At 45.2% G+C, this 24,022-nt stretch overlaps 1 protein-coding gene across 3 annotated transcripts in view; it reads right to left on the bottom strand.

Annotated features, from left to right (window-relative positions):
* The window catches only part of ece2 (endothelin converting enzyme 2), a 199,050-nt gene that overhangs the window by 156,122 nt on the left and 18,906 nt on the right, over positions 1-24,022 (bottom strand). Inside the window, exons 1-4 of one of the 3 annotated variants that reach the window (XM_033032199.1) lie at positions 20,602-21,006; positions 15,918-16,004; positions 8,578-8,722; positions 1,563-1,778 (exon numbers count right to left, since the gene is read on the bottom strand). In XM_033032199.1, the coding sequence (XP_032888090.1) occupies positions 1,563-1,778; positions 8,578-8,722; positions 15,918-16,004; positions 20,602-20,643 (490 nt within the window). In that variant the 5' untranslated portion in view covers positions 20,644-21,006. Of the gene's footprint in view, positions 1-1,562; positions 1,779-8,577; positions 8,723-15,917; positions 16,005-20,601; positions 21,007-24,022 lie in introns of those variants that run through there. The other 2 variants (XM_033032197.1, XM_033032198.1) reach the window with 2 other exon arrangements.

The following is a 24,022-nucleotide window of genomic DNA, read 5'->3' as shown; positions in this document are numbered from 1 at the left end:
AAATTCAACACCTTTTTTACACATGGAAATTTGTAATTTAAGAGCATACGGTCATAAGACATAGGAGCAGAATTCGAACATTAGGTCCATTGACATAGCTTTGCCCTTCGATCATGGCTGATGTCCTCCTCCTGCTAACATGTCACACCCTTTCTAATCTAGAAGCTACCAATCTCCACTTTAAAAATACCCAATGACTAGGCCCCCGCTGCTGTTTGTGGCTATTAATTCCACAGATTCGCCACCCTCTGGTTAAAGAAATTCCTCCTCAACCCCATTCTACTGATATGTTCTTTTATTCTGAGGCTGTGGCCTATGGTCTTAGACTCCCTCACTACCCAAAACATCCTCTCCACATCTACTTGTGGCCATTCATTATTTGGTAAGTTTCATGAGATCGCCCTTCATCCTTTTAAACTCCAGTGAGTATTGGCACAGAGCCTTCAAACACTCTTTTTATATCAACCCAATCATCACAGGAATTATTATCGTAAACCTTCTCTGGATCCTCTCCAACGCCAGCAAATGCTTCTTCACATATGGGACCCAAAACTGCCCACAATTTTTCCAAATATGGCCTGACCAGAACCTTATAAAGCCTCAACATTACATGCTTGCTTTTATATTCTCTCGAAATGACTGTTTACATTGCATTTGCCTTTCTTACAACTGATTCAACCTGCAAATTATCCTTTTGTGAATCCTGCACCAGCACTCCCAGGGCCATTTGCATATCCGATTTCTGAACCCTCCTCTCCCATTTGGAAATTAGTCTACATCTTTATTCTTCCTACCAAGTGCATGATTGCACAGTCTGCTATGTTGTATTCGACCTGCCACTTCTTTGCCCACTCTGCCAACCTGCTCAAGTCCTTCTGCAGACTCCCTGCTTCCTCAACACCATCCGCCCCTCACCCATTTTTGCATCATCTGCAAATTTGGCCACAAAGCCATCAATTCCATCATCCAGATCATTTGTAATTTTAATCCTGCTGCTTACTATTTCCTCTATATAAAAACCTCTTCTCCATTAAAGTCAGTCACAGAAAATTTAAAATGCCAAAATATCACAATGTTAGAATTATTATTATGTTTATATTGAATGTAACTGCACCTTAGAAGTTCTGCTTCACTGGAGAGCTAAACAGGGGTATGTTATTTAAATATGTGGAGGAGATTTTTTTTAAAACATGTTTTCACACTTTTTGCTTCAACACCAATACTTCCAGTACTATCATACGGTAACCAGTCCAGTACTGTAATTTATGATAGAAAGTTACAAGGAAATTTGTGAACACTGTTACAATGATTTATAACTATATGCGCTTTGCATTTAGCTTGCAGAAAATAATGATGCCTGAATATAGCTTTTGTTTTTAATCACTAAGAAAAATTAATACTTATGCTTTAAAACTGAAACAAATAATACCACAGAAGTGAGTGCAAGAAGAGGATGCGAAAATCATATACTTTCTCATTAACGTGTAATAAACACATAACCCCGCTAGTTGTTCAGGTCTACATGATGTAAAAACAAGTTCAGCAGTTTCTTTTTTATTTACCTAATAAGTGCTTCATGACCGCCTGGTTCTGGTCCCACAAGCTATTAAAGGTATTCCAACGTGATCTTCCATCCGGCAATGGGTTCTTCTTTATCCATCCACCACAGGCATATTGATAAAAATCAGAACAAGGGTCTACTGTACGGTCCAGAGATTCTGTTATTTTAGCAGCCACCATAATGCACGTTTCCGTCAGACAATATTTACTTGAAGGGTCTGTAAATAAAAGGATGTCACTTTCATTATATAAATTCATAAATGCGAACTTATAACTTCTTCCAAACTTATTGACATCTTTCCCTTTTTTCTGAGAATATTGTTAAACAGAGCCAAACAAACCACTATCAGAACAACCCACTTGCTTTATGACATTCAACTAAATACACCAGTGAAGGTTATTTGCACTTTATCTGTTTTATTTATTCATGTGTGTATATATTTATATAATGGTATATGGACACACTAATCTCTGTATTCATGCCTTCTATATTCTGTTGTGCTGAAGCAAAGCAAGAATTTAATTGTCCTATCTAGGACACATGACAATAAACTCTCTTGAATCTTGAGCAAAGGATGGATCATAGAAACATAGAAAATAGGTGCAGGAGGAGGCCATTCGGCCCTCCGAGCCAGCACCGCCATTCATTGTGATCAATAACCCGTGCCTGCCTTCTCCCCATGTTCCTTGATTCCACTAGCCCCTAGAGCTCTATCTAACTCTCTATTAAATCCATCCAGTGACTTGGTCTCCACTGCCCTCTGTGGCAGGGAATTCCACAAATTCACAACTCTCTGGGTGAAAAGGTTTTTTCTCACCTCAGTCTTAAATTACTTCCCCTAAGATGGATCAAGATGGAAAGGTTCAATTCAGTCATAATGTGATAAAAGTTGTAAAAAATGGCACTTGTATTGTACTTTTCATAAAATTGTGATACCCCAAAGCACCAAGACGTATTTTTGAAGAGTGGTGATACTGGAAATACAACAACCAGATTGTGCATAACTAACTCCCTCAAAGAACAAAGTGATAATTATGGGATAGAAGCTTTAGTGTACCAAATAAAATACACAAAAGTGAAATTGCACGCGATCCTACACCCAGCTTTACATGCGCCTGCAAAAGATGAAAGTTAAGGCATCATTGGAATCAGAATTGATGAACATGCAAAAAGGCTTTTCCATTGCAAAAGTCTGCTTTTATAGAGTGGAAATCACAAACAATGTATCCATTCTGTACTGCACTTCAAAAAGTAGGCGGCATCTGTGAAATAAGAGTTGTGACCAGTTTCATTATTCTAGAAAGAGCCTGACTGATGGGGCTGCTGCCAAGAGTTAAGGCATTCATCATACTGGGTGGGAGGAGACTCATGGGCCGTCTCACTTAGGCGACTTTTTAGGCGACTGCAGGAGACTCTGCGGTCGCCACATGTTCGTGGGTGGTTGCCGGGGAGTCGCCTTCATGGTCGCGAGGAATTCCCGCATTCTGGGAACTAGTTGCGGTCTCATTATGGTCGCCGTGAATGTGTCAATATGTTGAAAAATTAGCGGCGACTAGAATGAAGCTGCCATGGAGAGTAGCGAGAATTCTCGTGCCGTAGGTGGGTCGCCAGGAGGTCGAAGGTTCTCATAGGTTGTAGCCGGTGCTGACTGGTGAATTTCATTGGCTCATTGGGAAAAAAAACGTAAGCAGTAGTTTTCAGAACCAGGGATTCCGACCGGTAATGTTAAATGTCCGCCGAGCTTCACAGCCGTGTATCTCTGGCTTCTTAAAAGTTGTCTCCACACCTTCTCCCCCCTTCTTTTAAAGGACTTACTGTACACTGTGCTTTAGCCGTCTTAATTACAGCGCCAACCTTCCTGTTCATAGCAGTGTTTGTCTGTATCACTTCGGCTTTGCACCATGTGAATTTCATTCAGACAGCGCCCCCTTCCCCCCGCTTGCCCCGTTCCCCGTGAGCATAACGGGCTGGTGAAGGAAGCGATGTGTGTGTGGGGTGTGTGTGTGTGTGTGTGTGGTGTGTGTGTGTGTGTGTCGCCGTTCCAGTTGCCGGTTTTTCAGGTGACTGAAAAATCGCCTAAGTGGGACAGGCCCATCAGGAGAGTGAGCACAATGGATGACAACAGAGTGCAGGGTAAAGACAAGAGGAGAAGATCAATGTGGATACTGTATGTAGTCAGGAAATCAGCAGCCCGGCAAGCCCGACAACACAGCATGGACAATGAGGATTGGTAAACACCAAGTATTTAAAGTACCTATTGGGAGCAAAATGAATACCTTGGTTCTACCTATTGGGTCAGGCGCTTTGTGTAACAATGAAGCAATCTCAATTCACATCGCACAGGAGTCGAGTACCTTTTCTAAATGCAGTATAATTTTGCACGTGTCAAAACAAATACTGTACATTATTTGATCTCCAGGTTTATGCGGCTGGAAACCCAGAACAACATTTTAGAAGTGCAATACTGACAGATAAATTAAGTGATTAGATTCAGCAAAACTTTTTTGAATTACATAATGTGAACCAAAAAATACTATTTGGCTCTGTCTTGGATTTTCCACTGTGGTCACTCCATCTTTCAGTAATGATGGGATATTAGAAGTAGCAGCCAGTAGCCAGAAATAGTTTGGTCAGTAATTTGTTCTGCAACAGGATGAAATCAATCACTGTGAAAAATGTTTAAGAAAGAACTGCAGACGCTGGAAAAATCGAAGGTAGACAAAAATGCTGGAGAAACTCAGCGGGTGAGGCAGCATCAGTCTGATGAAGGGTCTCGACCCGAAACATCACCTATTCCATCGCTCCATAAATGCTGCCTCACCCGCTGAGTTTCTCTAGCAATATTGTCTACTGTGAAAAATGTGCCTGTTGCAAACATTAGTCTGATGCTGTGACCGAGCCTGAAGATGCCAAATATTTATTAGATCCACATGATGATGGGTACCCATGGTTTTAAGGTGGTTAAACCAAAAACTGGAATAAACAGATATATCAATCAGTGATGTTCTTTCTTCCTTCCTCCCACACGCCTCCCCCAAATCATCTCCAATCCCCTAATTATTTGCACATTTGGACTTTTCTTGCCTACAAAAATGATCTTCTAACTCTTTTTCATGCCTATTTTTTTCTTCCTCTCTCAACCCATTCCTTTTTTCCTTTATATTTCTTGTATTTAATTTGATAGTTCTACACGACTTTAAAAAAGTATGAATACGGAAGACATTAACATTGAAATGAGCCAGACTCCTGTTCTCTGGTGTGCACAGGAAAACACTGCAGCCCCGGAGGCCTCACCCAAACCTGAAGCAAGCTCACGTGTCTTTTTTTTCAGAATTTCTTGTTTTTAGTCTGTTAAATTTCTCTTTAGAGGAATTCAGGCCTTTCCTTTCCAACATTTTTGGTTTCCTCATTGACCATGATGGCTTGGATCTCTTCCCCTATTTTCACACTCCATTTCACTCTTGCACAAGCTCCAACTTAACACCTTTAACTCAAAGCCCCCTTGCACCAACTTTTTTCCCTTTTTTTTGTTTGGTGATACTGCTAAAGTTGGTGATACTGGTAAATAGTTTTGCTAAAGAAAATAGTTTTGCTAAAGAAAATATTTTTGCTTAAATAGTTTTGCTAAATAGTTACTGCTAAAGATAAATTATTAAAGCTGGTGCCATAGCCATTTCAAAATAGTATTGTGTTCAAGTGAAGATAGACACAAAAAGCTGGAGTAACTCAGCGGGACAGGCAGCATCTCTGAAGAGAAGGAATGGGTTACGTCTCGGGTCAAGACCCTTCTTCAGACTGATCAATTGGTTACATTTCCTACATTACAACAATTATTTCATTTTAAAACTACATCATTTGATGTCCAAAAAGGTGTCACGACTGTAGCTTGAATTTTCTGTTAAGGATGTTATTAAATTTGAAAAATCATTAAAAAATATGATAAATAAAGGAGATACTAAACTGCCATTGTTATCATATGTTGGAAAAATATCAGAACTATAATAAGATACTAGACCAAGTGCAGACCTGTTGGGTCTGTTCCCCCAATGTGCGGTTGTGGGGGGGCATGCAGCGTCACACACACTAACTATCCCCCCCCCCCCCGCACTCACGCTAATTACCCCCCTTGATATTATATTAATATTAATTTGCCCTTTTACCCCATAACCACCCTATCTACTGACGCACAGCCCCCAACTTGCAGTCACATCTAGAGGGGGGGGGGGGGGCGGGGGTAGAGAGAGAGGGCAGAGAGAGAAGGGGCAGAGACACAGAGAGAGACAGAGACACAGAGAGTAGGGGCAAGAGGGAGAGGGGGGTGGAGAGGAGGATAAGAGGGAGGCTGGGTGAGGGGGGGGGGAAAGGTGGGGGAGGAGGGGAGAAGAGAGAGAGGGGGGGAGGAGGAGAGAGGGGGGGGAGGAGGAGAGAGGGAGACGGCGGCCGCCACGGAGCGCACGAGAGCGGGGGCCGGGAGGCACCGGAGAGAGGGGGGGAGGGAGGAGGAGAGAGGGGGGGAAGAGGACCGAGAGGGAGGAGGAAGGAGATAACCGACGAAGGGGGGAGAGGAGGAGAGAGGGGGGGAGGAAGGGGGAGAGAGGGGGGAAGGGGAGAGGGGGGGGAGGAGGAGAGAGGGGCGGAAGGGGAGAGGGGGGCGGAGGAGGAGAGGAGGGAGGAGGCAGAGAGGGGGGGGGAGAGAGGGGGGGGGAGGAAGGAGGGGGGAGAGAGGGGGGGGGAGAGAGAGCGGGGGGGGAGAGAGGGGGGGGGGAGAGGGGGAGGAGAGAGAGGGGGGGGGAGGAGAGAGGGGGGGGGAGAGGAGGGGGGGGGGGAGAGAGGGGGGGAGAGAGGAGGGGGGGGGAGAGAGAGAGGGGGGGGAGAGAAGGAGCGGCGGGGAGGAGAGAGGGGGGGGGAGAGAGGAGGGGGGAGAAGAGGGAGGGGGGGAGAGGGGGGGGAGAAGAGGGGGGGGGGGGCGGAAGGGGGGGGGGATGAGAGAGGGGGGGGGAGAGAGGAGGGGGGGGGAGAGAGAGGAGGGGGGAGGAGAGAGGGGGGGGGAGAGAGGGGGGGGAGAGAGAGGGGGGGGAGAGAGGGGGGGGGGAGCGGGGAGAGAGGCGGGGGGGGGAGAGAGGGGAGGGCGAGAGAGGGGGGGGGAGAGAGAGGGGGGAGAGGAGAGAGGGAGGGGGGGAGAAGAGAGGGAGGGGGGAGGAGAGGGGTGGACGAGAGGGGGGGGGTGAGAGAGAGGGAGAGGGGAGAGAGGGGAGGGGAGAGAGGGGGGGAGAGGGGGGGGGAGAGAGGGGGGGAAAGAGAGGGGGGGGAGAGAGAGAGAGGGGGGGAGAGAGAGAGAGGGGGGGGGGGGGGGGGGGGGGGGGAGGGGAGGGGAGGAGGAGAGAGGGGGGGAGGAGGAGAGAGGGGGGGAGGAGGAGAGAGGGGCGGGGAGGAGGAGAAAGAGGGGGGAGGAGGAGGAGAGGGGGGGAGGAGGAGAGAGGGGGGGAGGAGAGAGAGGGGGGGAGGAGGACGAGAGGGGGGGAGGAGGAGAGGGAGGGGGGAGGAGGAGGAGAGGGGGGGAGGAGGAGAGAGGGGGGGAGGGCGGAGAGAGAGGGGGGGGAGGAGGACGAGAGGGGGGGGAGGAGGCGGAGAAGAGGGGGGGGAGGAGGAGAGAGGGGGGAGGAGGAGAGCAGAGAGGGGGGGCGGAGAGAAGAGAGGCGGGGGGGAGGGAGGACAGAGAGGGGGGAGGCGGCAGAGAGGGGGGCGACTGGAGGAGTAGAGGGGGGAGGAGGGCGAGAGGGGGCGAGGAGGAAGTACAGGAGATGAGGCGGGGAGGAGGAGAGAAGAGAGGGGAGAGGAGAGGGGAGGAGGATGAGAGGGGGAGGAGAGGAGAGAGGGGGGAGGAGAGAGAGGGGGGGAGGAGAGAGAGGGGGGAGGAGAGAGAGGGGGGAGGAGGAGAGAGGGGGGGAGGAGAGAGAGGGGGGAGGAGAGAGGGGGGGAGGAGAGAGGGGGGGGAGGGGGAGAGAGGGGGGGAGGAGAGAGAGGGGGGGAGGAGAGAGAGGGGGGGAGGAGAGAGGGGGAGGAGGAGAGAGGGGGAGGAGAGAGGGGGGAGGAGAGAGGGGGGGAGGAGAGAGGGGGGGGAGGAGAGAGGGGGGGAGGAGAGAGGGGGGGAGGAGAGGGGGGAGAGGAGAGGGGGGAGATGGAGAGGGGGGAGAGGAGCGGGGGGGAGAGGAGAGGGGGGGATGGGAGGGGGGGGAGAGGAAAGGGGGGACCTAAAAAAACCATTTTAGAACCAAAAAATACACATTCTGCAAGCATTGTAGAACCAAAAGAGACACTTTTTGCAAACATTTTAGAACCAATAAACACTTTTTGCAAACATTTTAGAACCAATAAACACATTCTGCAAGCGTTTTAGAACCACTAAGGACACTTACATTTGAGTAGACATGTGTTCAGTGTTATTCACAGCTCAGAGAAACGTGACCCTCTGCCTTCCTCCAGCTTGCAGACACTGATTGAGGCACATCACTTCCTGGTTTTATAGTCCCTCCCCCCTGCCGCCAGCAGGGGCAGCAGAGGGAATGAGGAATTTTGTAAAATCATTAATATCTCTGTCATTTTTCATCGACGGGAAAAATCCTCGGCACACATACGGCGGAGGAGGGCTCTGAGCAAGGTGGCCAAAAATAACGGCCGTAAGTGGCAGCGTTCTCTCGGAAATCGCAGCACAGATGGCCAAAACCGGTCAAGAACAGACTTTTAGTAATATAATAAAGATAGATAACTTAAGATGGACACAAAATGCTGGAGCAACTCAGCGGGACAGGCTGCATCTCTGGAGAGAAGGACTGGGCGATGTTTCGGGTCAAGACCCTTCTTCACCTGAAACATCACATATTCCTTCTCTCCAGAGATGCTGTCTGTCCTACTGTTACTTCAGCTCTTTGTGCCTATCTTCAGTTTAAACCAGCATATGCAGTTTCTTCCCACAAATAAAACTTAACATGCATGAATGTTATTCAATCCCACCTTACCTTGAGTATTTTTTATTACCAGAGTAATAATACAACCAATCAAGGTCATGACCACAACCAGGAGGACAACTAACAAGGTGAGTTCCAATTGTGTTCTCGTTCCAATTGGCCCCAGGGAAAGCGACTTGCCTTTTCTAAACCCAACCTATTAAAAAAAGAGACAAATTACATGTTTCCTTTTAGCACAAACAGAAATAACAGAAACAACAAACTATCATGCACATGTCATGATTAAAACCTAATAATTTAACCAAAGGCTACACTTGCGGAAAGAAAAATCAATGTGCATATCACTTTGCAGTATCAGTGAAACCCAAAACAAGAAAAAACAAAATCACAGTACTGAGATGTCCTATGCAGAATCTGACTACCAAAGAAATAGCTAAATAAAAATAAAGGACTGAAAAAAAACTGCAATTTGAAAAAAATCATTTATAACTAATAAATGAGCTATTTCCATAATAACGTTAATCGCAACTTTATATAAACTCTTTTTTTAATTCCAGGGGATTTCTAAAGAGCCTGTCCCACTTTCACGACCTTTTTAACTCGTGGACATTTTTCATCAGGCTAGAAAAACGCCCCGACCTACTTGATACCTCGAGTACCTATGACTAGCATCACGGCCTGCTATACAATATTAAACAATACAATTCAATTTATTGTCATTTGGACCCCTTGAGGTCCAAACGAAATATCGTTTCTGCAGCCATACATTACAAAACAAAAAGACCCGAGACACAACACAGTTTACACAAACATCCATCACATCGTTATGATGGAAGGCAAAAAAAACTTATCTCTCCACTGCACTCTCCCCCCCGATGTCAGAGTCAGAGTCAAAGTCAAAGCCCCCGGCTGGCGATGGCGATTGTCCCGCGGCCATTAAAGCCACGCCGGGTGATGCAAGGCCGTGTACCGGGTCTTGGTGTTAGAGCCACCGGCGTGCGCTCGCAAAGTCCCGCGGCCATTCCAAGCCGCGCGGGGCGATGGTGTAAGGCCCCGCTCAGGTGCTCTTCAACCCCGCAACTCGGGCGGGAGAAGTCGCCGTTGCGGAAGCCCCGAAAAGCGGTCTCCCAGCAGGGACCCGCGGGCTCCCGGTGCCGCCGTCCGCCAAACCCGCAATTGCAGCCTCCGAAACTCCGGAGGTCGGGTGGCAGCAGCGCTCCACCACCGCTCCACCCGCTCCGGACTCGGCCAGCCCCGTGACGGTGAGTAGTCGGCAGCTCCGCAGCTGGAACCCCAGGTCGTTCCTGTTGGAGGCCGCTCCACGTTGCAGCCCCAACGACAACGGAGACCCGACAAAGAAAAGGTCGGGTCTCCCGTGCAGGGGAAAGATTTTAAAGTTACCCCCTCCCCCCCACACACATACCCCAACAAAAAAAATAACAAAAACTACATAAAAACGAGACAAAAAATAATAAAACACAGACGGACTGCAGAGGCCGCTGCTGACGAGAGTCGCGCCGCCCACCGAATGGCGCCGCCCACCGCCGCTACAACCTACCTACGACCCCCTACGACCATGCTGTGAGTACGAGTCAAGGGCAAACTCGGCAGAGGTTGTGAATTAGGTCGTGAAAGTGGGACAGGCCCTTAAGTCTCAGGAAAAGCATAAACCCAGTAACTACAGACCAATCAGTATAACCCCACTACTGGGAAGCACTCTGGAAACAATCATCAGAATTAACAATCACTTCAACATGTAAATTGAATAGAAAATCGGCCAAAGAAATTATGGGTAGCGCAGCGGTAGAGTTGCTGCCTTAGAGTCAGAGACCAGAGTTTGATCTTGAACAAATACTGTCTGTAGAGAGTTTGTATGTTCTCCCCCTGACCACGTGGGTTTTCTCCGGATGCCCCGGTTTCCTCCCGATGTACAGGTCTGTAGGTTAGTTGGCTTTGGTAAGAATTGTACATTGTCTCTAGTGTGTAGATTAGTGTATAGGGTGATCATTGGTCGGCACAGACTCAGTGGGCCGAATGGCCCCTATCCTCACAGTATCTCTAAACTAAACTAAACAGAAAACAGCATAGCAGTGAAAGAGTATGTTTTACTAGAGGGGAACTATCCAGAGGAGTTATTTCATGGCTACTACGAGGTCTACTATTTGTCTTAATATATATTGTTGATCGGAGATGGCACAAACCTTGAAAGTATGGTGAACTGTGAGGAGAATGGTAATACGCTTTATGAGGAGAGAGGCAATCTACAGAATGAGCAGAGAGGTGGCAGATGAGAATTTCTGCTGAGTGATGTGAAAAATGAGAATTGCAAATATAAACTAGGTGGCAGAATTCTGAAAGAGGTACAACATAGAGAGAGTAAATACCTGTAGTCACAGGTGGTTGAGAAAACGAGTTAAAAAGCCATTTGGGTTGAAGGTTTTATAAATAGAGGTATACAACAGCAAAGCATGGTTGTCATGACGAACCTTTATAAAATACCAGATCAGTTGAGGGCAACACAGTAGTGCAGCAGTAGAGCTGCTACCTTACAACACCTGAAATGTGTGTTCAATCCTGACTACGGGTGCTGTCTGCACAGAGTTTGTACGTTCTCCCCGTGACTGCATGGATTTTCCCCGGGGTGCTCCAGTTTCCCCCCACACTCCAAAGACATACAGGTTTGTAGGTTAATTGGTTTCTGTAAAAATGTAAATTGTTCCTGGTGTGTAGGATAGTGCTTGTATACGGACAATAGACATTAGATTGCTGGTCGACTCGGACTCGGTGGGCCAAGCTTTATCTCCAAAGTCTAAAGCTTCTAGTGGAGTATTGCATCCAGATTTAAAGTACCAAGCATCATGAATATTTTACGTTTCAAGTCAGCCGGCATCCTATGTGAGTAAGAAGGAACTGCAGATGCTGGTTTAAACCTGTGGATCTGTGGAGAACTCCAACCGCGGGCCTGTGGACTTAACATCGTGGAGCCCGCAGTTCCTGGTTAGAGACCGATTCGAGAGCTCCAAGCCGCGGAAAGTTTCAACCGTCCCGACGAGGGAGTTTCGATTACCCCGACGTGAGGGCTTCGGATCGCCGGCTGCAGGAGCTTTGATGGCCCCGACTGCAGATGGTTCGACAGCCCCGACAGCGGGAGAATGAAGAGGGAGATGATTGGACTTTATTAACTTCCATCACAGTAATGAATGCGGGGAGCCGCTGTGGTGCATGTTTATGTTACATTTTATTTTATGTGTCTGTGTTTCTTTTCACTTAGTATGGTTGTATGGTAACTCAAATTTCACTGTACCTTAATTGGTACGTGACAATAAACTGACCTTGAAACCTTGAAGCCGAAGATAGACACAAAGAGAAGCGTCTCATCCCAAAATGTTACCCATTCCTTCTCTCCAGAGATGCTGCTTGTCCCGCTGAGTTACTCCAGCATTTTGTGTCTATCTTCTGCATCCTATGTGAACTCTAGAAAGCAATATAACCATATAACAATTACAGCACGGAAACAGGACATCTCGGCCCTACAAGTCCGTGCCGAACAACTTTTTTCCCTTAGTCCCACCTGCCTGCACTCATACCATAACCCTCCATTCCCTTCTCATCCATATGCCTATCCAATTTATTTTTAAATGATACCAACGAACCTGCCGCCACCACTTCCACTGGAAGCTCATTCCACACCGCTACCACTCTCTGAGTAAAGAAGTTCCCCCTCATGTTACCCCTAAACTTCTGTCCCTTAATTCTGAAGTCATGTCCTCTTGTTTGAATCTTCCCTATTCTCAAAGGGAAAAGCTTGTCCACATCAACTCTGTCTATCCCTCTCATCATTTTAAAGACCTCTATCAAGTCCCCCCTTAACCTTCTGCGCTCCAGAGAATAAAGATCTAACTTATTCAACCTATCTCTGTAACTTAGTTGTTGAAACCCAGGCAACATTCTAGTAAATCTCCTCTGTACACTCTCAGAACTCAATCGAAAGGTTTCAACCATGCGAGTGCAAAAACGATCAATGCTTTTATTTTTTACTAGGCATTGAATAAACATCTGCATTCTCCTAATACACAAAACAATGTAATAAATCATGAAAATCAATTCTGAATTTCATTTCATTTGTATCAACCAAGCACGATCCATGATTTGGAAGGTCTAAAATTGGCATAAAATAACTATGCTTACCCACTTTAGAATCACATACGGCAAAACTGTCACAACTGAATATGTATAATAAACTGCATGCTGGACCCCATTCATACCATGCAAGAAGAACAATGAAACCCTCTGCAGTCATCAGATCCTACACTCACTTCTCCATCATTCTCATGCCACACAAACTCAGCCATGACTCCCCCAACACCTCCCTAAAATTAAAAGATGTCAAGTTTCCAGAATAATACAATATTGTCTGCATGTGTTATAGGTTAGTAAAATTCATCAGAAACCTATAATTTAGCCTCAACTAAGACTAATTGCAGAAGCCCTTGTCCACGCCCGTTGCTTTTGTCTTATTGAGTGTTGGGGGAGTCCAGAACCGGGGGCCACAGTTTAAGAATAAGGAGGAAGTCATTTAGAACGGAGACAAGGAAACACTTTTTCTCACAGAGAGTGGTGAGTCTGTGGAATTCTCTGCCTCAGAGTGCGGTGGAGGCAGGTTCTCTGGATGCTTTCAAGATAGGGCTCTTAAAAATAGCGGAGTCAGGGGATATGGGGAGAAGGCAGGAACGGGGTACTGATTGGGGATGATCAGCCATGATCACATTGAATGGCTGTGCTGGCTCGAAGGGCCGAATGGCCTACTCCTGCACCTATTGTCTATTGTCTAGAATAATTATCTAATACGTAATTAATGTTCTGCTTTTAAAAGCCTCTTCCAGCTTTTCCTTCTCATCAAACTTCATAATGGACTAGAACTCTTCTGACAATAAATGTATTACTAATAGATTTAAGGATTTGCGTTATGAAACTAGGAAATGTGCAAATAAACATGTTGGACTGTGTGATCTTAGTAAACATTCTTTTTGCAAGCAGATCAATGTATAAGGAACTGCTGAATTAATGCAAATGGAAGAGAATGGCATGTTCGCTGTAACTGTCAAGTCAACTCCTTCATCATATGCACAAGTAAATTGAGATAAGTGTTGGGCAGGTGGGCTGAGGAATAGTTGATGGAATGTAATACAGAGAAATGTGAGGTGTTGCATTTTGTGAAGTCTAACATGGGCAGGACTTGCACTGTGAATGGCAAGAGTGTTGTTGAGCAGAGTGATCTAGGAGCGCAGGTACAGGTTAAGGACTTGACATAGTTCCTTGAAAGTGGATAGGGTGTTCAAGAAGGCTTTCGGCAAAGTGGCCTTCATCAGTTAGAGTATTGAGTATAGTAGATTAAAAAAGCGCAGTGTGTTATCCAGTCCAATCATATTATGCACGGGTACCTGTGGAAAACGCCATAAGATTTACCTATCTTGGCAGCATGTTCACAGTAGTTGGAGATGTAGAGGTCAACTCCCGAATTGGTAAAGCTGCATCAGACTTCAGAAAAATGCAGCCAATATGATCTGGTGGCGGGATATCCAAGATGCTAAAAGTCAAGCTCTTTCTTCTGCAGTTGTATAGGGCTCTGGTGAGACCACATCTGGAGTATTGTGTACAGTTTTGATCTCCTAATTTGAGGAAGGACATCCTTGTGATTGAGGCAGTGCAGCGTAGGTTCACGAGTTTCATCCCGGAGATGGCGGAACTGGCATATGAGGAAAGATTGAAAAGACTAGGCTTGTATTCACTGGAGTTTAGAAAGATGAAGGGGATCTTATAGAAACATATAAAATTATAAAAGGACTGAACAAGCTAGATGCAGGAAAAATGGTCCCAATGTTGGGCGAGTCCAGAACCAGGGGCCACAGTCTTAGAATAAAGAGGAGGTCATTTAAGACCGAGGTGAGAAAAAACGTTTTCACCCAGAGAGTTGTGAATTTATGGAATTCCCTGCCACAGAGAGCAGTGGAGGCCAAGTCACTGGATGGATTTAAGAGAGAGTTAAATAGAGCTCTAGGGGCTAGTGGAGTCAAGGGATATGGGGAGAAGGCAGGCACGGGTTATTGATAGGGGACGATCAGCCATGATCACAGTGAATGGCGGTGCTGGCTCGAAAGGTCAAATGGCCTCATCCTGCACCTATTTTCTATGTTTCTATGTTTCTATGTAAGAAGATAAGACTTCATTGCCTTCCATCACAGTGGGGAATGGGGAGGAGCCGCTGTGGTGGATGTATATGTCAAATTTTTATATAGTTGTGTGTCTTGTTGCTTTTTTGGTATGACTATGGCAAATCAAATTCCTCGTATGTTGCAAAATATACTTGGCTAATAAATTACAATTATGATTATTATGAATAATGTTTGCAACCACTGAAGTGGCAGTCTGCTTCTTTAACGAAACAACTTCCTATAACTATGCTCCTTTAAACTTTCTCTTCCCTCCCTGAATACTGTAAATGAGCCACCCATGGTGTTTTCAACTTGAAGAAGGGTCTCGACCCGAAATGTCACCCAAGCTGTGGAGACCGAGCTGCGCAGTATATTCAAGAAAGAAGTCAATAGATTTTGGGATGCTAAGGAGATCAAGAAATACGAAGTTAATGCACTAAAAATTAAATTATCCACTTTATAATTCAATAGTGGAGTAGGCATGAAGAAATGAATGGTCTATTCCCAGATCTATTTCTTGGATCCTGGACAAGGTGTATCCCCCCCGTGACACACTGGTCAATCTGAGTAGTACCTTCAGCAACAGACTGGATTCACCAAGATACAGGACAGAACGCCACAGGAGATCCTTCTTCCCTGTGGCTATCAAACTGTACAAATCCTCCCCCTTCTGTCATGGGGTAGACTGAGACTGACCCCCCCCCCCCCCCGCGTCTGACAAGAAATTGAGAAATATGTTCAAATACCACATTAACAATGTGATTATAAAGGAATTTGTCCAACTTTAGAGCATCGAGTAAACATTTCAGATTGTTTCCGTGAGACAGGAAAAGTACTGATTGGATCTGCATTTGTTTGGCCAGATAATATAAATGTTCATGTTTTCTCCACTGAAATACAATCGAACTCAATAATACTCCATCAGATATCAAAGAAACGACTATTTATCACTGTTCATGGCCAATGGAAAACATAAAGCAAGGAAACAATGTGACTCTTCATGATTATGCTACAGTAATAGCAGCACTTTCTGTTACTGTGGAAACTGGAACCACATACACACCATATCATAAATCAACTTTGTAAACATTCAACATGCATACAATTAAAGGAAATGACGGCTGGCTTTAAAAAATGTTTCATAAAAATAAAATTTGAATTCCAGTCAATTCTACAAACCTCGATGCTTTCTGGTGAAGCAGTTCCCTCTGCAGGGGCATCTGTGGCATCATCATCTTCTAAAGTTGCACGTTTATAGTTTGACATCTGTGAGATAAAAGATAAAAAGGATTCATTTAATTAAATGCTATCATGGTTTAAATGCTTAAATTACATCTCACGTGGGTTAGTGTTTGGAACTGCAGACAATGGCTTGAATTAATAGGCTGTTATTTCTTCAAAGAAAGAAAAGTTTAAAGTTGACGACGTGCATTCCTGTTGTCAACGTTTCATCTAAAAATTTGAGTTAGAATAAGCGAGTTCGACAGGTTTGTTGTGGCCTACTGCTGACATATTTGATGGATACATTTATTTATGAATCTCATTGAAATGAATAAGCAGGCCCGTACACACACAGTAGCTCAACTCGCGAGAGTGTTTATCCCGAATGACCCATGACCTGGGCATGCGCAGTTGTAATACCGAACTCGCTTATTACAATCATGATATTGTGCTCCCAGTAATTATAGTAACTAAACTTAAAGTTTCAGCTGATGTTACTTACAGTATCTAATTCTATCCTGGAATTATTTTACAGCCACATGATTGATTGAAAGGTACAGCATGGCAACAGACCCTTCAGCCTACTGAGTCCACACAGACCATTGATCACCCATTCACACTAGTTCTATGTTATTCAACTTTCGCATCAATTCCCTATATACAGGGGGCAACTTACAGAGACAAATTAATCTACACACCCACACATCTTTCAAATGAGAGGGGAAACTTGGATCACCTAGTGAAGACCCACATGGTCACAGGGAGAATGCGTACACTCCACACAGAGAGGCAGCTGCTCCACTCGCTGTGCCACTGTGCCCCCTATCTGCCTGTATCAATAGCCCAAGTATCTCACCCACCTGGAGCGATATGACTAAATATTTTCTTAAAAGTTGCATGATTAATTTTTCAAAAGATCAAACAGCACTTTTAAAATCTGACAGCATTGCATTTGAACTATGCTGCAAGATGATCCAAACACGTTCAGTAAGGGGATCAAAAACGAACAGGCAGGCAGAAATAGACACAAAGTGCTGGAGTAACTCAGTGAGTCAGGCGGTGTATGTGGAGAAGGTAGATTGATGACACTAAGGGTCATAGGCATTCCATTTGTTTTTGGCTTGTCAGGCTAGGATTTAACTGGAAGGCTACTGCTCCCTAACAACATGCAGATGTGGCCAATGCAGATACTTTTCTGCCCGACACTAAAAATGCACATTGAGGGTTTGAACAGGTGTCAACGATACCACGAAAAATGAACTCTATAGCTTACTCATGTCCACAATAATTCATCATTCCAATAATTTTGCAGTAATCTCGTGTAAGAGATTCCTTATATAAAATACAATGAATCAGCATCAAAGTCCAGGCCACTACCCAAAATGTCACCCATCCACTCCCTCCACGGATGCTGCCTGACACGCACTTTACTCCAGCACTTTGTTGTTGCCCCAGACACATGTAACAATTATTGGAAAGGAAATGCTGAGAGACCAGGTAGAGTTGGGATTGCCATAGAGGGTGTACAGAGAAGGTTCACCAGACTGATTCCTGGGATGTCAGGACTTTGATATGAAGAAAGACTGGATAGACTCGGCTTGTACTCGCTAGATTTTAGAAGATTGAGGGGGGATCTTATAGAAACGTACAAAATTCTTAAGGGGTTGGACAGACTAGATGCAGGAAGGTTGTTCCCGATGTTGGGGAAGTCCAGAACAAGGGGTCACAGTTTAAGGATAAGAGGGAAGTCTTTTAGGACTGAGATGAGAAAAAAAAAATTCACACAGTGGTGAATCTCTGGAATTCTCTGCCACAGAATGTAGTTGAGGCCAGTTCATTGGCTATATTTAAGAGGGAGTTAGATGTGGCCCTTGTGGCTGAAGGGATCAGGGGGTATGGAGAGAAGGCAGGTACAGGATACTGAGTTGGATGATCAGCCATGATCATATTGAATGGCGGTGCAGGCTCGAAGGGCCGAATGGCCTACTCCTGCACCTATTTTTTATGTTTCTAGGTGATCAGTATCTTGACCACTTCTCTCTTTGATGTAGTTTATTGAACATGTCGACAACAAATTAGTTTGAATTTGATGCAACTAAACAAAGCTAATACATAGCTATCTCCAAGTCGGTCCTGTACATGTACTGAATCTACTTTTTGTACAGTATTGAATGGTCACTGGGATTTTCAGTTATTTTGACAGTCATTCATTTGTTCATGCATGAGAGTTTAAACAGCACAGTGAAAAAGGCACAACAGAGGATGTACTTCCTGCAGCAGCTGAGGAAGCACAATCTGCCACAAGCAATGATTGTCCAATTCTACACAGCCATCATAGAGTCTGTTCTCACCTTCTCCATCATGGTCTGGTTTGGCTCAGCCACCAAGCACGACACCTGGAGGCTGCAGCGAATCGTCCGATCAGCTGATAAGGTTATTGGCTGCAACCTTCCCTCCATTGATGAACTGTACACCGGCCAGGAAGCGAGCGGGCAAGATCATCTCTGACCCCTCTCACCCTGGTCACAAGCTCTTTGAATCACTTCCCTCTGGAAGGCGACTCCAGACAGTCAAAGCTGCCACAGTCAGACATAAAAACTGTTTTTATCCACGAGTAGTTGCTCTACTCAACAGCCAAAAATCTGTAGCCTCCCTTTGATCTGGTATTTTGTTGGTTCACATGCTTGATCAATGGTGTTTTATCATTAATGTTTTACTATTATTAATGTTTAGTGTTTCCTGATCATTCGTAACTGTCACTGTATGTCATGTTGTTACTTGTGGGCGGAGCACCAAGTCAAATTCCTTGTATGTGAATACTTGGCCAATAAACTTACTTACTTAATGTTGAACAGATGATTTAGATTGTATGAAATTAATATAATTTCCATGAAATTGTTTGAAAAGACAACTGGTAGCAGTTATGTTATTGTATCTCAAGCATTTTTTTAAATATCTGTATATAGAAATGGTTTTGTGCATGTTGCCAAGGAAACCCAGCATATAATGGAATGAAATTGTTCCAACCAACCCAAGATAATTCCCCGAATCAGTATCTGACCTCATGACAAAGCACATCACTGTCCTCTGACACTGTGACTTCAACAATTTGAAATGTGACTATAAAAATGGCAGGTCATGTTTCAGCTGTATAAAATGTTGGTGAGGCCACATTTGCAGTATTTTGTGCATTTTTTTCATGGGAAAGATGTTGAGGATTTGGGGAGGGTGCAGAAGTGGTTTACCAGGATGTTGGCTGGATTATAGAGTATTAACTAAATAGAGGTTGGACAAACTTGGATTGTTTTCTCCGGCGCATTGACTGCTAAGAAGTGATCTGAACATAAGAAGTTTATAAAATGATGAGAGGTATAGTTAGGGTAGAAAGTCAAAGCCTTTATCCCAGGGTGGTAATGTCACATGCTAGACAGCATAGCTTTAAGGTGAGAAAGGAAAAGTTGAAAGGAGGGTTACAAGGATAATTTAATTTTCACAGAGAATGGTGGGTGCCTGGAATGCACTGCCTGGGGATGTGGTGAAAGCAGCTACGACAGCAACATTTTAAGAGGCATTTAGAAACATGAGCAGGCAGGGAATTGAGAGATTTTGAGCATGTATGTGCAGTTTACATTGGCGTCATTGATGTTATCGATGCAAGGGCTGAAAAGCTCAATCCTGTGCTGTATTTTTCTATGTTCTATGAAATGTTGTCAGTCTGGAAGGTTAAATCCATTTTTTCTGGCTCCACAGATCTTGCTTGGGCTTTTCCAACATTCTCTTTTATTCCAAATTACAGAAAATGCACTGACCTATACTTTACATTAGAAGTGCTTTTTCTTTCTGCCCTCATTCATTTCCTAAATTACACCTCTTCCATTCAGATCAGCTGTAACTAACAAGCCTTCATCTCTGACAGCCGAGACCACCAGCATTTCCATTATTCAGTCTCTCTTGGTCTCCACAGCGTTCCCTTCATCCTGACAATTTAATACGTGCAGTTGTAAAGTTCATTGGCCCAAGCGTTTTGCTCAGTTTATCTTTCCACCGATGCTACCTGAATTGTTAAGCACTTTGAAAAATGTCTGTTTTTATTTCAGATTTCTATAATTCATAGTTTTTTGTTTTTGTTTTTTGATGTGCTTTAAGTGTGCCAAAAGTTGTCCACCAATTTATGAGTACTCAGAAAATTATCTTCAAGAAGCTTATTGCCATTTGCTTAAGGAAGGCCTTAACAAGCCAAACTTAAAAGGTTTCAACATATTTTCAAATTGATTTCCAATTCCAGACTGCAAATGTTACATGGTCTGACAGAATTCATACATCCATGATCATCTTGGACACTGCATGTTGGAAGCCTGGACCGATATTGAGGTTCATTGGTTGGCAAGATTTTTACTCAATACTATAAAACTATTGTCTTTTAAATCATAGTTTTCTTTCTGAACAGAAATTCTTAAACCCAGTGCGTTACTGGCCTTACAAAGGTGTAGCTGGTGAAATGGTGATTACAAAGAAACTGTCAACAATTCTAATATTACTGATATCAAAACCAGTGGGGAAAAGATTGGGATATCACAGCGCAAGGTCACACATTATAGGACGGAAACTACCGGACCTCAAATAATTGTAAAGTTTGTATTACCATTAGCGGCTCCACGAAACTTTGTTCTGAAGACGGCTTCATCCGGAATGGTGCCGGTGAGATACGGGATTGACAGTGCACAGCTGCGGATTGTCCGCTGTCTTCCTGGTGACCATCAGAGTATCGAACCAATGTGCAAGCGGGGCGAATTCTGGCTGTGGGATTAGTCGGCGCGAACTGTGCGAATTGTGCAGGTTTTCAAAATGAAAATCAAATCCATTGCGGCAGGTTTGTGGGAGAGGGAGAGAGAGGAAAGGAAAGGCGAGCAACCATTGCCCAATGCAAGAAGCGGATTACACGCCTGCAGACACTGACTGCATTCCGCAAACATCCTCCCTGCTGCCTGCCGCATGTTTACAAAGGTTCTTGGTGTGGGGGGTGGTAGAGCCAATCTCATTCCAATAGATCCCTCCTCTTCCATGCACGTCTCAACTGCAGCAGCTGCCGGCAGACTGTAAAAAGGGGAAGGAGCGCCGCTCAACACCGCTTCGCCAAACTTCTTCAGTAGAAAAGTTGGACATTCACTGCGGCTACCAAGTGGTGCCACATAATATCGCGCTGGCCGGCCGCCCAGCCGGGCTGCTATTGTTCCCTCGGAGCCTCAAGTGGTTCGTAGACTTTTAACACGGACGGGCGGTGTGTTTGTTCAAGCTCAAGGATCATAATCAATTAGTACGCCCCAGCTGAGGGTGTACAAAGGGAGATAAGTAAATGCCAAATCTAGGATTCAAATATGTTTAAAATGAATTAAATAATTTGCCAGCCATGGTGCTTGGTCTTCGTAGTTCCTATGAAAATCACTAGAATTAGCTGTCGCTACTTGTCGCCGAGGAGCCTCTAACAAACTGGGCAGGAGTATGTTTTTTTCTGCCTGATATTCAGTATAATCCAGCGATTACATATAGATAAACACAGAAACATAGAAAATAGGTGTAGACACATAGAAACAAAGAAAATAGGTGCAGGAGTAGGCCATTCGGCCCTTCGAGCCTGCACCGCCATTCAATATGATCATGGCTGATCATCCAACTCAGTATTCTGTACCTGCCTTCTCTCCATACCCCCTGATCCCTTTAGCCACAAGGGCCACATCTAACTCCCTCTTAAATATAGCCAATGAAATGGCCTCAACTACATTCTGTGGCAGAGAATTCCACAGATTCACCACTCTCTGTGTAAAAAATGTTTTTCTCATCTCCGTCCTAAAAGATTTCCTCTTTATCCTTAAACTGTGACCCCTTGTTCTGGACTTCCCCAACATCGGGAACAATCTTCCTGCATCTAGCCTGTCCAACCCCTTAAGAATTTTGTAAGTTTCTATAAGATCCCCCCTCAATCTTCTAAATTCTAGCGAGTACAAGCCGAGTCTATCCAGTCTATTTTCATATGAAAGTCCTGACATCCCAGGAATCAGTCTGGTGAACCTTCTCTGTACACCCTCTATGGCAAGAATGTCCTTCCTCAGATTAGGAGGAAGCCATTTGGCCCTTCAAGTGATCATGGCTGATCATCCATAATCAATAACCCGTGCCTGCCTTCTCCCCATATCCCTTGATTCCACTAGCCCCTAGTGCTCTATCTACTCTCTTTTAAATTAATCCAGTGAATTGGTCTCTGCCGCCTTCTGTGGCAGAGAATTCCACAAATTCACAACTCTCTGGGTGAAATAGTTTTTTCTCATCTCAGTTTTAAATGGCCTCCCCTTTATTCTTAGACTGTGGCCCCTGGTTGTGGGAACATTGGGAACATTTTTCCTGCATCTAGCATGTCCAGTCCTTTTATAATTTTATACGTTTCTATACGATCACCTCTCATCCTTCTAAATTCCAGTGAATATGAGCTCAGTCTTTCCAATCTTTCCACATATGACAGTCCTGCCATCCTGAGGATTAACCTCATGAACCTACTCTGCACTGCCTCAATAGCAAGGTGTCCTTCCTCAAATTAGGAGAACAAAACTGCACACAATAATCCAGATATGGTCTCACCAGGGTCCTGTACAACTGCAGAACCTTTTTACTCCTATACTCAAATATTCTTGTTATGAAGGCCAACATACCATGAGCTTTCTTCACTGCCTGCTGTATCTACACATTTACTTTCAGTGACATGTAAAAGGACACCCAGGTCTCGTTGCACTTCCCTTTTTCCTAATCTGACACCAGAGATAATAATCTCCTCCTTGTTCTTGCTGCCAAAGTGGATAACCTCACATTATCTACATTATATTGCATCTGCCATGCATCTACCTATTCACTTAACATGTCCAAGTCACCCTGCAACCTCCTAGCATCCGCTTCGCAGTTCACACTGCCACCCAGCTTTTTGTCATCTGCAAATTCGCTAGTGTTACTTTTAATCCCATCATCTAAATCATTAATATATGTTGTAAATAGTTGCAGCCCTGGCACCGAGCTTTGCGGCACTCCACTCGCCACGGCCTGCCATTCTGACAGGGACCCGTTTATTCCTACTCTTTATTTCCTGTCTGCCAACCAATTCTCTATCCATGTCTATACCCTACCCCCAATACCATGTGCTCTAATTTTGCTCACTAATCTCCTGTGTGGGACCTTATTAAAAGCATTCTGAAAGTCCAGATACACTTTCTAAATGTGATATGTCTGAATGTTAGTTTAGGTGTCTCATGGTGTGTCTTGTGTGGGGGGTGGTGAGGGGGGTAAACGCGGGAACCGCTTTTGCTCGCCTCAACGGAGAGGCGACTTTTTCCATGTCTCCTCCCTCATAGCCTAACAGCTTGGATTGGAGCGGCCTTTCCCAGAGTTGGCCCCAGAACTTCAGTAGCGGATGCAGCGTGGACTTTTCCATCGCAGAGCGGGCGAACCCTTGCCGGGGGTTGCCTGAGAGGAGTGCTCCGATCGCTGGCCTGGTGGCTTTGGCATCATGGGGCTGTGGTCTACGGAGCTTGTAGCTGCGGGTGTGGACTTACCATCCGGAGTCTGGGATCCCTTGCCGGGGATGCGCCGTAGAAGAGCTCCGACCGCCGGCCTGTAACATCCTGAAGCCGCGATCTCCGGTAGGAAAGTGCCGATTCGGGCACTCCAAGCCACGGAGTGTGTTTGACCATCCCGACGTCAGAGGTTTAATCATCCCGATGAGAGGGCCTGTACATCGGGCCATCCATAATGGCGACAATGAAGGATTTATATCCCCGACCACGGATGAACAAAGGCGGAGGACTGACTGAACTGACAGTGAAGAATGCTGTGGTGGATATTTGTGTTAAATTCTATTGTGTATTGTGTATCTTTTTAAGTGTATTGCTGCTGGCAAATTCATTTCACTGCACCTTTGGGACGACAGATGGAGCAATGGGCTAAGTGTTCGGCTGGCGACCGGAAGGTAGCCGTTTCGAATCCCGCTTGGAGTGCATACTGTCGTTGTGTCCTTGGGCAAGACA

This window comes from Amblyraja radiata, chromosome 13 (genome assembly GCF_010909765.2).
Source record: "Amblyraja radiata isolate CabotCenter1 chromosome 13, sAmbRad1.1.pri, whole genome shotgun sequence".
Lineage (NCBI taxonomy): Eukaryota > Metazoa > Chordata > Chondrichthyes > Rajiformes > Rajidae > Amblyraja > Amblyraja radiata.
The sequence above is the reverse complement of the archived record's forward strand: the minus strand, read 5'-3'. Positions and strand labels throughout refer to the sequence as shown.